This window comes from Heloderma suspectum, chromosome 3 (assembly GCF_057233095.1).
Source record: "Heloderma suspectum isolate Gila_16-S chromosome 3, 16-S_ref, whole genome shotgun sequence".
NCBI lineage: Eukaryota > Metazoa > Chordata > Lepidosauria > Squamata > Helodermatidae > Heloderma > Heloderma suspectum.
The window spans coordinates 216,286,157-216,301,583 of NC_139460.1; the positions used below are offsets into that span (position 1 = coordinate 216,286,157).

General features: G+C 43.0%; 1 protein-coding gene across 3 annotated transcripts in view; it reads right to left on the reverse strand.

Annotated features, from left to right (window-relative positions):
- The window catches only part of ASCC1 (activating signal cointegrator 1 complex subunit 1), a 97,953-nt gene that overhangs the window by 65,962 nt on the left and 16,564 nt on the right, over positions 1-15,427 (reverse strand). For all 3 annotated transcript variants that reach the window (XM_084845575.1, XM_084845577.1, XM_084845576.1), the window contains one exon: positions 8,345-8,523. In XM_084845575.1, the coding sequence (XP_084701701.1) occupies positions 8,345-8,523 (179 nt within the window). The remainder of the gene's footprint in view (positions 1-8,344; positions 8,524-15,427) is intronic.

Sequence of the window (15,427 nt, forward strand, 5' to 3'; positions counted from 1 at the left end):
CCCCACTGTGAGCTAAATGTATATTGTGGATCCCCTGGGCCTTTTCCGTTACAGAAATTAAGATTATATTTAAAAATGCTGAAATGTACATAAATGTTTTCCTGCTCCACTTATTACTTTGTCTTTGGATCCCCTAGGTGAGAGACACTCAATATCCTCCATCATCAGATCTAATTCATTTTTTCCCAATCTTGTAATAGATTTCACCAGAAAGTTGTTCCAATCATAGGTTTGGGGCTTAGACTGACTGGTGAATTTTGGACCTAGCACTAGTTATAATTTCCTCCTCTCTTTGGTGTCCCTCATCACATCCTTAAGACTACCTCAGACCTCATCATTTTGCTATATATTCAAATAGAAGACATTTGAGGATAGTTAACTTCAACTGATTATGAACTCTTCCCTCCCAAAGATAAAGACACCTTCATTTTCAACTATAACCCAATGTACAACAAACCAACTTCCTTGCAGAGGAGATCTATCTTCAGAAGCAATTCTCTTATTTTATTCAAACATGATTATGAGACTGGGACGCTCTCATTCTAGAAGTTTAGATTCTTCAAGAAAAGGTGATCTTTCTCCAAGGTCTCATGCCCTACTGTAACAGCCTGTAACTAAGCCTAAACACATGTCACTGAAATAGTCACATGCTGCTTTCCAGTTTACCCCTACCTTCACTTCCCTAAGCTGCTCAAGGCAGGGTCTTGTTTGATGGCGCTATACTACTACTACCACTACTACTACTGCTACGACTACTACTAGGTCCTTTTGTTAACAGTTAAAATTCCTAGATCTATTACTGAGCTAAGAATATGAAATAGAGCATTCTCAGTAGTTAACATCTGCTTAATATCCTTAACTTCGTTAATGAGTCTCCAGACTAATCTCCCTGTCAGTATACATCTCCCTGTCAGTACACATCTCACATAAATTACTGTTATTTTTCCTAAAAGTAGGATTTGCCAGAGGGGAAACACTGATGATATTTAAAAGATGTTAAAGATTCGGGGACTGTTCAACCTGCATTCCCACCGACGTTTTATTTATTTAAAAGATTTATAACCCATATTTCAGAGCACACTGCCCTCACAAGGCGGTTTTCAAAAATTTAATTCAAAATGCATAAAAATACAATTACAAAGGAAGGGTTATATCCAATTGGTATCCCTTTGATAATAGAAGACTCTTTGGTTGAGCGGAGGCTTCTTCAGGCAACCTAGGAGGGAGGTGATTTTTGGCAATTCCCACTCCCCCTTGGAGCCCCCATGCCCCCCAGTCTGCTTCAGAGGGTTGGGGGAACCATTGCAATAGCATGGGAGATTCCTTCTCCACTTTGTTCTCCATTCTGCTGTCTTGAAGACACTGGATCAAAGAGCATTCCATTAAATTAAGATCAGCAGCATCTTTTTACACAGCCCATTAACCAAATAGACTGGAATAAAAATGTATTTAGAGTTTTCTTTAAAACCTGCAATGATGAAGTCGTACAAATTTCACTGAGGAAGGAATTCCAAATGTATTGGAATGGAATACATTTCTGAATACAACTGAAAATGCTCTGTCTCTGGTATCACCAACCTCAGAGCTCTTACTGGCAGGCCAGTAATGTAAACAGCCCTGTGTATTGTGATTGCAATAGATGGGCAGGGTATAAATTACCCTAATAAATAGATTCTTTTTTACCATTTAATCCCAGTTCATTGTCAACTGCACTGGCTCACTGTTTGCTTGGGGGGGGGGGGTTGAGGTGCTGGAATTTACCTATAATGCCCTGCATATCTTGGGACCAACATACCTGAGGGACTATCTTCTCCTATATGAACCTCTGTGCCCACTAAGATTTACTACTGATGTGCTAATCCAAAAACCAGCTGCCTGAGAAATAAATAAGAAAATAAGAAGAGCCCTGCTGGATCAGAACAAAGCCCTATCTAGCCCATTCTGTTTCCCAAAGTGGCCAACCAGATGCCTAAGTGAAGCCCACAAGCAGGGCATGAGGGCAATAGCCGTCTCCCACTGTTGTTCCCCAGCAACTGGTATTCAGGGTCATACTGCCTATGATCCTGAAGGTGGTATATAGCCATCATGATTAGTGGCCACTGACTGCCCTATCCTTCACGAAGACAATAAGAGTATGGCCTTTATCTGTTATGGCATCTTGGTGATAGAACTCAGTCCCTAGGGAGATCTGGAAGATCCCAAAATTGTATTCTTTTAGAAGGCATTACAACTTTTCTATTTCAAGCCAGCATTTGGCTTGATTTCAACTGAACTTTTCAGAGTTAATTTTCCATGTTATTTGTCCTAATATTATTTTGATGAAGTTTGATTGTAATTGCTGTTGTGCTGATGTTGTTAAGGCTACTAGACATATTAGTTTCCACTGAATATATTAAAAAAAGAGTGTGTATATCAATATTTGACCTTCCCATTTCATAGCCAGGCTGCTTACCCAATGTAAAAACTTGGGTGGAGTGTCTATCAATTTTCACATTTTAATACAGCCTTCATCTTTCTCATGAAGCCGAAGAAGAAGAAGAAAGGAGTTATCTGTAGTATATACCAACACATGAGACTACAGCAGTACAAAGGATAGAGGAATGGTTGCCATGGTAACTACTCTAGCACGAGAAAAAGATTCTGTACCATTGCTCAACAACCAGCAGAAATGCTAATCTCAGCACCTGATATTATTCCTTTTTATATAAACCCTGGCTGCTAATCAACCATATTTGAATAGAGACATCATTAACTGACTGCTCTATTTTGAAGCTGAAAACAGCAGCAGGAACAAACACACACAGCTTCTGTAACTGGCACATATTCAGGTTCTTCTAAGCATCCTAAAAACTCCCCCGCTGCTTTGCACAGCTCTATATACATTCTCATTGCTCTGCAAAGCATAGGTTTTCACATTTTGTTTTTTCATTACTTATGTGCTTTCTGACAGGTCCCGCTGAGAGAAAAAGTGGTATCGGAGTGGCATTACTGACCATGAAATGACTGAGAGACATATGCGGAAGCAATAGGCTTCTTCAACTAACTAACAGCTGTGTATCTTCAAACCTAAATACTAGAGCTTAGAGAAAAGTGTGGAAAAAAATGTATCAAAGTCTCAAGTCTCTCTTGCATAAAAAGCAGTCTCTTGCCCTTAATTCTAGATTTTAAAATCATGAGGATTATTAATAAAGGGAGCAACAAAACAGATATTTAGATCTGCTGTCAGATTTCAAGGAATCCATTAAAGCCATCATAAAGATCTGGGATCACACATTCTGCAAATGTGCATAACCAAATAACTTTCTGAAGCCAAAGCTGTATCATTTCATACTTTAGGATTCTCAAACTAGAATATCAGTCATTTGGCGTTTCTTCCATCATCCTGCCTGCTGTAGATTCTGTTTAGCAGAATTGTTTAGAAAGATGCTAATACCTTTCAAGATGAAATGAAAATAATAAATAGTCTTACTGACCTCCAGCACATGTAGAAATTCAAATAAAATATGATAAACAAAACACTAACAATGGTTTGCCTAACTTTTAGTGAATTTTTAAAATCTGGTTATATGTAGAACATAATTTCATTTTTCAAAAGGTATTAAAGGTTATTTGAGGAAAATCTACACACAGTTTCTGAAAGAGATTCATAGTACATTTAATGCATTTCTGACCCCTTCTAAAAAGACAGGCCAAAGAGCATGAAATCAACTGATCCCTCAAATATCTCTTGCAGAACACACCACACCACAATCAGGGAAACTGAGGAACTAGTACAGTATCTGCATCACAATGTTGACTGTTTGCAATGTCAACTTGAAGAGCCTTGCAGCAGTGGGCATGAAGGAAACTTGCTTTTGTCAGGGAAACTTCTCATAGTTGTTCTAAAGTGGCGAACCAAGCATATGGGAGGCTTCCATAAGGAAATCCTGGATTTTATCTTTAGCGCTATTATATGCTAACTCCAGGAACTAACTACAAATTATGACAGACATGAAATGGCTGCCAAAAACGGCTTATTAGTCTAGGATTGCTTGTTGTCTGTTCTCAATTTACACTTGCCCTGACAAGACTAATTATAATAACTGTTAATTGGTCCTTCTAATTTGCTACTCTACCTACCTACCAGGGTTCTGGTGGCTAAACTCTCCCCAATCTACTTGTCCGCCAAGTAGTTTGGCCAAATATCCTCCCACCACCCCCCGTAAAGACTTAATATTGTAGAGAAAAACCACTGGTAGATGAAAACTTCCTAGCAGTCAGCTTTCAACGAAGGCATCTAGAACAAAGAAAAACCTACTTTTCTCCAAGTGTAAAAGCCTCAGCCAAATATTGAGCCACATTACCAGAGACTTTCTTTGCAGCCATATTTCTTTTATTTCTTCTATAGCTTATCTATCTGTGGTCTATATTCACCAACATCATACCATTATGTAAAAAAGTTACGGAAAAGGGCCACTTATGGTACATACGGATGTACTTACAAACAGAGATCAACCTGTAGGTTTTTTTCTTCTGCTGGATGAGCTTGGCTTAGCTAATCAAGTGACACAGATTGTTGTTGTTGTTCAGTCGTTCAGTCGTGTCCGACTCTTCGTGACCCCATGGACCATAGCACGCCAGGCCTTCCTGTCCTGCGCGCTCTCCCGGAGCATGCTCAAGTTCATATTCATTGCATCAGTGATACTATCTAGCCATCTCATCCTCTGCCGTCCCCTTCTCCTTTTGCCTTCAGTCTTTCCCAGCATCAGGGTCTTTTCCAGAGAGTTTTCTCTTCGCATTAGGTGGCCAAAATATTTCAGCTTCAGCTTCAGTATCTGTCCTTCCAATGAGCACTCAGGGTTGATTTCCTTTAGGATGGACTGATCTGACCTCCTTGCAGTCCAGGGGACTCGCAAGAGTCTTCTCCAGCACCACAGTTCGAAAGCATCAATTCTTCAGCGCTCAGTCTTCCTTACAGTCCAGCTCTCACAGCCATACGTTACTACTGGGAAAACTATAGCTTTGATTAGACGGACCTTTGTCGGCAAGGTGATGTCTCTGCTTCTTACTATGCTGTCTAGGTTTGCCACAGCTAAGCTTTCCTCCCAAGGAGCAAGCGTCTTTTAATTTCATGGCTACAGTCACCGTCTGCGGTGGAGCCCAAGAAAATAAAATCTGTCACTGCTTCCATTTCTTCCCCTTCTATATGCCAGGAAGTGATGGGGCCAGATGCCATGACCTTAGTTTTTTTAATGTTGAGTTTCAAACCAGCTTTTGCACTCTCCTCTTTCACCCTCAACAAGAGGCTCTTTAGATCCTCTTCACTTTCTGCCATTAGGGTGGTATCATCTGCGTATCTGTGGTTGTTGATAATTCTCCCAGCAATCTTAATTCCGACCTGTGATTCATCCAACCCGGCATTTCTCATGATGGACTCTGCATATCAGTTAAATAAACAGGGTGACAATATGCAGCCTTGTCGTACTCCTTTCCCAATTTTGAACCACTCGGTTGTTCCATGTCTGGTTCTTACTGTTGCCTCTTGACCCTTGTACAGGTTTCTCAAGAGACAGGTAAGGTGGTCTGGAACCCCCATCTCTTTCAGAATTTGCCACAGTTTGTTGTGATCCACACAATCAAAGGCTTTAGCATAGTCAATGAAGCAGAAATAGATGTTTTTCTGGAATTCTCTTGCTTTCTCCATGATCCAGCGAAAGTTGGCAATTTGATCTCTAGTTCCTCTGCCTCTTCGGAACCCAGCTTGTACTTCCGGTAGTTCTCGGTTCACATACTGCTGAAGCCTAGCTTGTAGGATTTTGAGCATAACCTTGCTGGCATGTGAAATGAGCGCAATTGTACGGTAGTTTGAACACTCTTTGGTGTTGCCCTTCTTTGGAATTGGAATGTAAACTGACCTTTTCCAGTCTTGTGGCCACTGTTGAGTGTTCCAAATGTGTTGGCATATTGAGTGCAGCACTTTAACAGCATCATCTTTTAGGATTTTAAATAGCTCAGCTGGAATACTGTCATCTCCGCTAGCTTTGTTGTTAGTAATGCTTCCTAAGGCCCACTTGACTTCACTCTCTAGGATGTCCGGCTCAAGTTCAGTGACCGCACTATCATGGTGATCTGGGACATTCAGATCTTTCCTGTATAGTTCTTCTGTGTATTCTTTCCACGTCTTCTTAATCTCATCTGCTTCTGTTAGGTCCCTGCCTTCTTTGTCCTTCATCATGCCCGTCTTTGCACAAAACGTTCCCTTGAGTTCTCCGATTTTCTTGAAGAGATCTCTAGTCTTTCCCATTCTGTTGTTTTCCTTGATTTCTTAGCATTGCTCATTTAAGAAGGCCTTCTTGTCTCTCCTTGCTATTCTCTGGAACTCTGCATTCAGTTGGATATATCTTCCCCTTTCTCCCTTGCTTTTCGCTTCCCTTCTTTCCTCAGCTACTTGTAAAGCCTCATCAGACAGCCACTTGGCTTTCTTGCATTTCTTTTTCTTTGGGATGGATTGAGTTGCTGCCTCCTGAACAGTGTTACAGACCTCCGTCCATAGTTCCTCAGGCACTCTGTCTATCAGGTCTAGTCCCTGAAATCTATTCCTCACCTCCACTGTATATTCATAAGGGATATGATTGAGGTCATACCTGAATGGTTTAGTGGTTTTCCCTACGTTCTTCAATTTAAGCCGAAATTTTGCAAGAAGCAGCTCATGATCTGAGCCACAGTCAGCTCCAGGTCTTGTTTTTACTGACTGTATAGAGCTTCTCCATCTTTGGCTGCAAAGGACATAATCAATCTGATTTCGATATTGACCACCTAGTGATGTCCATGTGTAGAGTCGCCTCTTGTACTGTTGGAAAAGAGTGTTTGCGATGATCAGCATGTTCTCTAGGCAAAACTCTATTAGCCTTTGTCCTGCTTCATTTTGTACACCAAGACCATACTTGCCTGTTGTCCTGGTGATTTCTTGACTTCCTACTTTAGCATTCCAATCCCCTATGATGAAGAGGACATCTTTTTTTGGTGTTAGTTCTAGAAGGTGTTGTAGGTCTTCATAGAACCCATCAACCTCAGCTTCTTCGGCATCAGTGGTTGGGGCATAGACTTGAATTACTGTGATGTTGAATGGGTTGCCTTGGATTTGTACTGAGATCATTCTATCGTCTAATGACACATATACTTGCCTCCTAATGCAACAATGATTTCCTCTCCCAACCCTAATGCCAACATCTTGCAAGTTTATTTGATAAAATGTGTTTTGTACTGTATTTTTGTAACAGATGTATTTTAACTTGAAAAACTGCTCCTGGGAGGGGGGTATTGTAATAGAGATTCAGAGGTCTTCCATGGCTTCCACTAAGAACAGACACTTCTTCTTATGAATGAATGTAACTGTTTATTTTAGAATAGAAACACAACAGAAGCATACAGCCTCTAACAACAGCCAGCCATCTTAACAGTAACAACAACAGGATTCTTCTTCCCACACTGCACATGGGAGGCAGATGGCCCCTCCTACAAACATAACTCTCTACTCATCACCGTACTGTTTACGTGCGCTTTACCATAGGGGAGAGGTGAAGTTGCCTTGTGCTTGTTGCAAAGGCCAACCAATCTGTGCTGTGCAAACCCTCTTCAGCTGGGATCAGGAATAAAAGATTTTCCCCAAGCTCAATGCTTGAGAAGAATGTTCACCCAACCAAAATAGGATGTTCCAGCTGCTCAAGTTACCTATGTTTATATGCACCCTCAATTTTATTATGATTATTTCCTGCTGCCATTGTCATGAGGTAAAAGCAAGCCAGGAAATATGATTAGCACTAGGTCTTATGGGAGAGAAAAGAAGTGTTTCCACGTGATGGAAACCTTGGAGATAACATGTACTGCTAACTCATTTCTGGCTAAGCCAAAGTAAGAATTTTTCTCAACCCTAAAGGAAAATAAAACACAGAATAAACTAGATGGGAACAATGAACAAAAGGCCTAGGGAGTGTTCTGTTCTCCTTTGTAAGCATCTGAAGAGCAAATGGTTTCTCACAGTTTTTTCTACCATCAGAGAGAAAAGAATCCATTCTGCTGCTAATAAATAATAATAAAATAACTTGATGTAGATATGATGTGCTTTAATACAAAAAATGTGTTCAATAAATATGTTATAATCTACAGCTACAGAATACAGAAGATATTAAAGATCAGAGATATACCATACTTATGTATCCAACCATATTGCTAATGATGATTCTGCCATCTCAGGTAATAGTGTTACTACATGTCTATAATGCATTTCAATCTAGATAAGTTCTGGAACAGAGTATACTTTTTTTTTAAAATCCAATTATTTCTGCGTATCATTGTGACAACTTACATTTGAGCACTTCTCCAACACTTCCTCCTTGAACTGTAGAAACTTTTCCTGGACTGCATGTTGGTTGAGTGCAAATGACAGAAAATGTGTAAAGGGCTGTTTCTTGCGAAAGCTCTCAACAAGAACATCAATTCGTGTTCGAGCTGAAATTACACCATTCCGGTGTTGTCCTGTGATCACTGGAAGCAAGTAAAATACAAGACAGGATTTATGATAATGTGTACCCATGAACACTAAGAATTCATGGCAGTGACCCAGTTTGCATGATCAAAACAAGCCACCGTGGCTTAATTTGTTTTAATCCATGGCACATGCCAGGTTTGTTTTAATCCATGGCACATGCCAGGCACTATTCCCCTAATCACTTCCCTAGGTGTGGCTTGTCACGTTGTCAGAACCCAGGCAGTATGACTTGCTTGAGAGGACAACAATCTCCAAATGGGCTGTTTTGGGTTATTTGAGGATTGTTTCCCCCTCAAACAAGCCATGTTGCCTGGGTTCAGACAACACAACAAGCTGCGCCTGGGTGGTGATTATAAACATGGTGCCCAGTGTGTGCTGGCACACACCAGGGATTAAAACAAGCCACTGTGACTTACTTAAGCCATGGTGGCTTGTTTGACCATACAAACTGGCCCAGAGTTTTCCACTGTATTGGTAAGCCAATTTATAACAAAATGGCAGCTACCTCTACAGAACGCAAAAGTCAACTTTATCATGAAGCTAGGGTTTTCAAACATCCGGTTCGCACATAACGCTAATCCTGTGGTTTATCAGTGGTTTGTTGCCCTACCCAGGTTTTGTCTGGCAGACAATCAAACAAACTATGGTTAATTTCTTCAATCCCTGGGTTGTTTGCTTCCTCCTCTCACCCCCTCTCTCACTGTACTCCAAATGCCTTTGTGGTGCTGAAGTACTAGCATATAGAGCAGCCGGGGGAGTTTTACACTCTTGCCCACCACTTCTGTAGCCTGGCGAAACAACCCAGGAACAACTGACAGCTCTGGATTCACAGACAACCCAGAGGAGTTTAAACAACCCAGAGTTCACAACCCAACAATAAACCATGGGTTCTCTTTCTGGGTTGTTTGTGGTTAACAAACCATGGTTTGTTAATGTGGCTGGGTCGGCATATCACAACAACCCAGAATTGAACAACCCATGGATTAAATAAACTATTGGTTAGCATTATGCGCAAATCAGGTCAAAGTATGAGATCAAATTTGAGGTTCCTAGAGTAGATACAAACTACTCTCTGACTTCCCTCCCCACAAGTTACAAGCTGTGTTTTATACAATGTTAGTCCTACTTACAGAAAACCCTTTGAGATGAACGGGACTTAGGTTAGACTAACATTGCATACATGTCCATTGGCCACAACCCTTTATGTGTATCTTGACTGGGTACACAACAGAGGGATCTATTCCCCAGTGTAACATGAATAACTTGTATTGCCTCTTGTGCTGAGAACCAATGGAGCAATCCCTATGTTTCTGTCAGATTCTTGTTGTACTGGGATTTCTTGAAGCTCACTACTTGGCTGCACTGCCTCTTTTTCCCCCTGATCCATCAAGTTTGAGCTCTGCCAGCTGATCTATTTTGCCTCAAGTGAAATTAGGGCAAAAAGAGAAGTTTGTTGACTTCAACTATAGTATATTATAGACGCTTTGTAAAAAAAAAGCAAAAAAAAGCACATTTGGCTATACCAACAATGTGGCGGACGCTAATGGAAAGAAATTATCTTCTCCAATAGAAACACTACTTCTAAGTAAGAAGCATTCTGGTTTTACATGAACAGTAATGTATTACTAGACACTAATAATTAAAATGCTTCCATCCCCCTTGTTCATACAAATGTTAATTCTCCAGATACACGTATGTATTTATTGACATTATGACCAAGTTGACAATATCAGAACTTCCCTTCATATCAAACTTGCTTATTGTACAATGGTGGATGCGTACTGAGAGTGTGTGGGTAGTTCTGGTGAGGTAAGGATGTGCTTGGGAAACTCTGATACAGGGACCCAAGGAGAGGGCACCACTATTCCAGTGACTTGAGGCAGAAGGAGATATGGCAGGAGGAGGAGGTTGGGATAGCAAAGTAGAATGGGTCGCAGCTGTCTACACACCGTTCCACTTCTACCCCCTTCCTCTAGCTCTCATGTGCCTGGTAGCTCATCCACTGAGCCCTCCTGTCTTGCAGTGCTGCTATTTAATGCCAGGTCAGTCCACAATAAGATTTAATCATGGATAAGAAGGCCAACCTGGCGTGTATTACTGAGACTTGTGTGGGTCAGCTGGGTGGGGTTCACCTGACTCAGCTCTGCCCACCTGGGTACTCGGTGCAGCACCAACGTAGGTTGGACGGCAGGGTGGGGAGAGTCGCTGTGGTTCATAGAACCTCCATCTCCAACACCAGGAAACCACTCCACCTTGGACCAGGCCTTGAGGGGTTGCACCTGCTGTTGGGCCATAGAGACAGACTGAGGATGCTGCTGGCGTACTGCCTACCCTGCTGCCCAGCATCCTCCCTGACTGAGCTGGCAGAGGCAGTCTTAAGTGTGGTGTTGGAGGAACCCAGGACATTGGTTCTGGGTGACTTCAACTTCCATGCTGAGGCTGTCTCTGGAGTTCCAGCTCAGGACTTCATGGCCTCCATGACACCCATGGGGCTGTCTCAGTTTGTCATCAGCCCAACACATGAAGGGGGGCATACCTTTGATCTGGTTTTTGCTCCAAGTTGTGAGCTGCATAGTCTGAAGATTGGGGCGGGGGGTTCTAAGTAACCCCATTGTCATGGTCAGACCATTTCTTGATGAGGTTTGAACTCACGGTGTTACTTCCCTCCTGCAGGAGTTGGGGCCCCATTCGGATGGTCCGCCCCAGGAGATTGATGGAATCCAATGGATTTCTGAATGCTCTTGGGGATTTTCCAGAGGAGAGAGCTGGTGATCCAGCCGAGGCCCTAGTCTCACCGTGGAACAGTGAGATGCAGAGGGCCATCGACTTGATTGCACCCGAGTTCCCTCTCCAGCACTGTAGAGCCCGCTCTGCTCCTTGGTATACTGGGGAGTATACCAAGTATACTTGGTCGGTCGATGAAACAGGCTGGACATCGGCTAGCGCGCAAATGGCATAAGACTCGAAGCGAAGATGACCAAGCACATTCTAGTGCACATAATTGTGCCTATTGCATGGTGGTGTGGGCAGCAAAGAAGGTTTATTTTGCTGCCTCCATTGCATCCTCAAGTAGCCATACAGCAGAACTCTTCCAGGTGGTCCATGGACTAACACCCTCCCCAGTAAATGGGGCCCTGGCCCTGTCGAGGACCCGCTGTGACCTTTTGGCACCAGACTTTGAGGATAAAATCGCTTGTCTCTGCAGCAAACTTGACGCTGTTGTTATCACAGTTCCAGTCAAGGTGTCTGAAGCGACCATCTGCCCCGATTTTGTGGGATCAGTTCCAGTTCCTGCAGCCTGATGATGTGGACAAGGTGCTTGCCGTAATGTGACCAACCATGTGCACTCTCGATCCCTGCCCCTCTTGGATAAGAAAAGCTAGCCAAGGAGGTATGACTGGGTGGGTTCAGGGAGTGATAAATGCTTCCCTGTGGGAAGGGGTGGTCCCTGCTTTCCTTAAGGAGGCAGTAGTGAGGCCACTCCTGAAGAAGCCCACTCTGGACCCAACAGTATTAGACAACTACCGCCCAGGCGCAAATACCCCTTTCTTAGGGAAGGTACTTGAGAGGGTTTTGGCGGAGCAACTGCAGGTACTCTTGATGGATATTGATTATCTAGACCCATTCCAGTCTGGGTTTCAATCTGGTTATGGGATTGAATCAGCCTTGGTGGCTCAGGGTACCTTTTGCCAGCTCTGGCTGGTTTGCCATCTACAGCTTCTCCTGGACAGGGATTGCTTGGCCACAGTGGTACAGGCATTAGTAACCTCAAGACTGGATTATTGCAATGTTCTGTATGTGGGGCTGCCCTTGAAGATGGTCCGGAAGCTGGAGCTAGTGCAGAATACAGCAGCTCAGCGGTTGTTGGGAGCTGCACCTTTTCAGAGTGCAACTCTGTTGCTGAGGGAACTGCACTGGCTGCCTATTCGCTACCAGGCCAGGTTTAAGGTATTAGTACAAGTGTACAAAGCCCTAAACAACTTGGGACCAGGATACATGAGAGAGCGCCTTCTTCTTTACCAACCTGCCCTGTCACCAAGGTCATTGGAGGGCTTGCTCCTGATGGTTCCACATGGACCTATGGCCCGGTTGGAGTCCACCAGGAAGACAGCATAGTGGCCCCCTTCCTGTGGAATTCCCTGCCTTTGGAGGTCAGGTAGGCACCAACGTTGTGTTGCTTTTGGCGTCTCCTGAAGACACTGTTATTTCAAGAGGCTTTCCCTGAGTGACCAGCCACGGTTTATTATGTTTAAAATCTGTTCTTTTAAAATGTTTTAACTGTTTTAATTATGGGCTTTATTATTTTATCTTGTTGTTCACCACTCCAAAATCTTTGATGTGGAGTGGTATATAAATAATGTAAAGAAATAAAGAAATAACGCAAAGATGTTCAAAACCATTTTTCCTATTCTAGCATGGAGATGAAGAGCTTGGGATGTAGGAAATAAGAAATTGCCTGGAGTTGTATTTTATTTTTTATTTATTACATTTATATCTCACCCTTTCTCCTCCTTAAGGAACCCAAGGCAGCATACATAATCCTCCTCCTCTCCATTTTAGCCTCACAGCAACAACCCTGTGAGGTAGGTTGGGCTGAGAACTGCAGAAGGCAAGTTCAGAAGTACTATACCCCAAAGCCTCAAGATATATATAGAGAGAAAGCAGCCAGGCCAAGAGGGGGTAAGAGGAACAATGGCTTAAAGGAAAAAGTAGAGGAAAGAGCCAATGGTTCTAAAAGGGGACTGAATCTATCCTATACACAGAAAAGATTTAGGAGACAGCAGTGAGGCAAACAGTTCTTTGGATATATAAATGAATATATGAAAGGCATCAAGCAAGGTTTAAATGGACAAGAGTAGTAAGTGGGAGGGGTGAGCAAAAAAACAAGCTGCGATGGGGCAAGGATTGGCTGACATATGGTAGGCATTTACTAGGGCATTTCATGACATGTGAAGAACATGTTAGCTACTAGATATTTTCAGTGGCTTGGATCCAGACCGGCTCTTCCATAAATGGAAGGCCTCCCTCTATTCGTAGAAGGGTCTTTGATCCAGGAAAGGATGCCACTGACATAAGGTGGGGGGAGGAGGTTTGCTCAATACCACCTTCACCCTCTCTGTCAATTCCCACATTGTGCTGAAGGGTCCCCCAACCAGCCCTGTAGCTAGCCTTCTTTGTTCGGAGAGGCAGCCACATTTCTAGGTGGTGCATTTGGGGCAGGGAGGCACATCGCACTACCCAATTCCCCCCCCCCCCCGGGGATGTGAGGGCCGGGTCAGGGGAATGTGAGGGCCAGGTCAGGGGAAGAGAAAGGCAACTGACCTTCCCCCTCACTCCTCCTCCATGCAGAGAGTGTGTTAACTTACATAATGGGCTATGTAAAGGTCAAGTTAACAGAAAAATTATGAACACCAGGAGTTGAGTGACTGGCATATTTTCTGTATCATAAGAAAAAAATATGCTAAGGACAGTGAACAAGGGGATACAAAAGTTGTAAAACAAACAAAATAGTTTATGCTGTAACTAAGAAGTTATAACTATATAATTATAGAAGTTATAAAAACTAGTGTGGAGTTTTTTTACCCCACAATACAAGTTTTAATCTTGTATCACAACAACAATTAAAAAAACAGGTTTAGAAACAGAGCACATTACAATGCAACCAGTCAAACATTTAGGGAGAACGGTTGCTGAGAACAATATGCATAACTTGTTGAAGTCAATGAGAATGAGTCCTTGGGAGAGCAATTGTATGCCCCCTAGACAGTGTCTGGGGGACATAGGACATTTTGGTTTCCTGGCTCTGGGCTTGGAGACATGGCTCCAAGCTCGGAGCCAAGTAACCACACTCCCTGCCCCCTCCCCCCCACCGCTCTGGCTTCTGCTATGAACTTGCAAATGCGAGCTCATAGGGGGCTGAAAGGGAGCATTCTCAGGGGTGGGGAGGGGAGAAGACCCGGGATGTGGGGCTACTAGGTATCCCCAGCCTCCTTTCCCACCTTCCCTGAAGCCTCCAATAGACAGGTGACATTGGACATCTAGCTAAAATGCAGAGTGGAAGGCATGACACGCCTCCTGCTCTGCATTGGATAGTTGTAAGCTGCTGAGTTCAGTGGCTTAAGAGTACCCAGGGCACATCCAATAGGATTGTGTCCTAACTTTGTAAAATATTTACTGCATAATAGAATTCCTTTTGTAAACTTATAAAATGCTTGATAAACATGTGGGAAAGCTTCCTGAATGGTGGGTTCACAATTCACCTTTTCAGAGAGAGAAAAATGCATAGCACCTAAAAATCATACTTTAGAATAGTTGCAGGTTTGGTTTTTCATAGAATTAAAGTCAGGGAAAGTCTTGAGTGAGCAGACTTTTGGGGGTTCTTCCAGATGAGGTTCTTGTTGTGTACTTGTCCTGCCTTATTGACTGAATTTTTCAGAGGGTCCTATTTTTAAAATTGCTCCTGTTCTTAAAGAAGCTATCTTTAAAGAAGCTTTAAATGGGGGCTGTCATTGTCTGTGATGTCACAAATTAAAACAACAATTGTCCAAAAAAAATCCTAGTGGGGGCGAAAAACAGCTCTAGGGGGGCAGTGCACCCATTTGCCCCACCCTGGCTACAGGGCTGCCACCAACCCTCCAGACCAGATTTTTTTTGGAGAGGGGGGTACAGAGAGCTGCAGAGAGCTTAGGCAAAATCACTCCCCCCCCCTGCACCTTTCCACCAGAGCAGCATTTCATGAGCAGAGTTTCGCTCAAAGAATCTCTGGATTCAAGCAGTAGGATTGTAACAACTGCCATCCTTCATTCATAGCTACAGAAATTACTCTGACATTCTGTGCTAGAGACATCTATCTTATACTGCATTCAGTAGTACAGAGGCAGCTAGTTTCATTCTTGATAA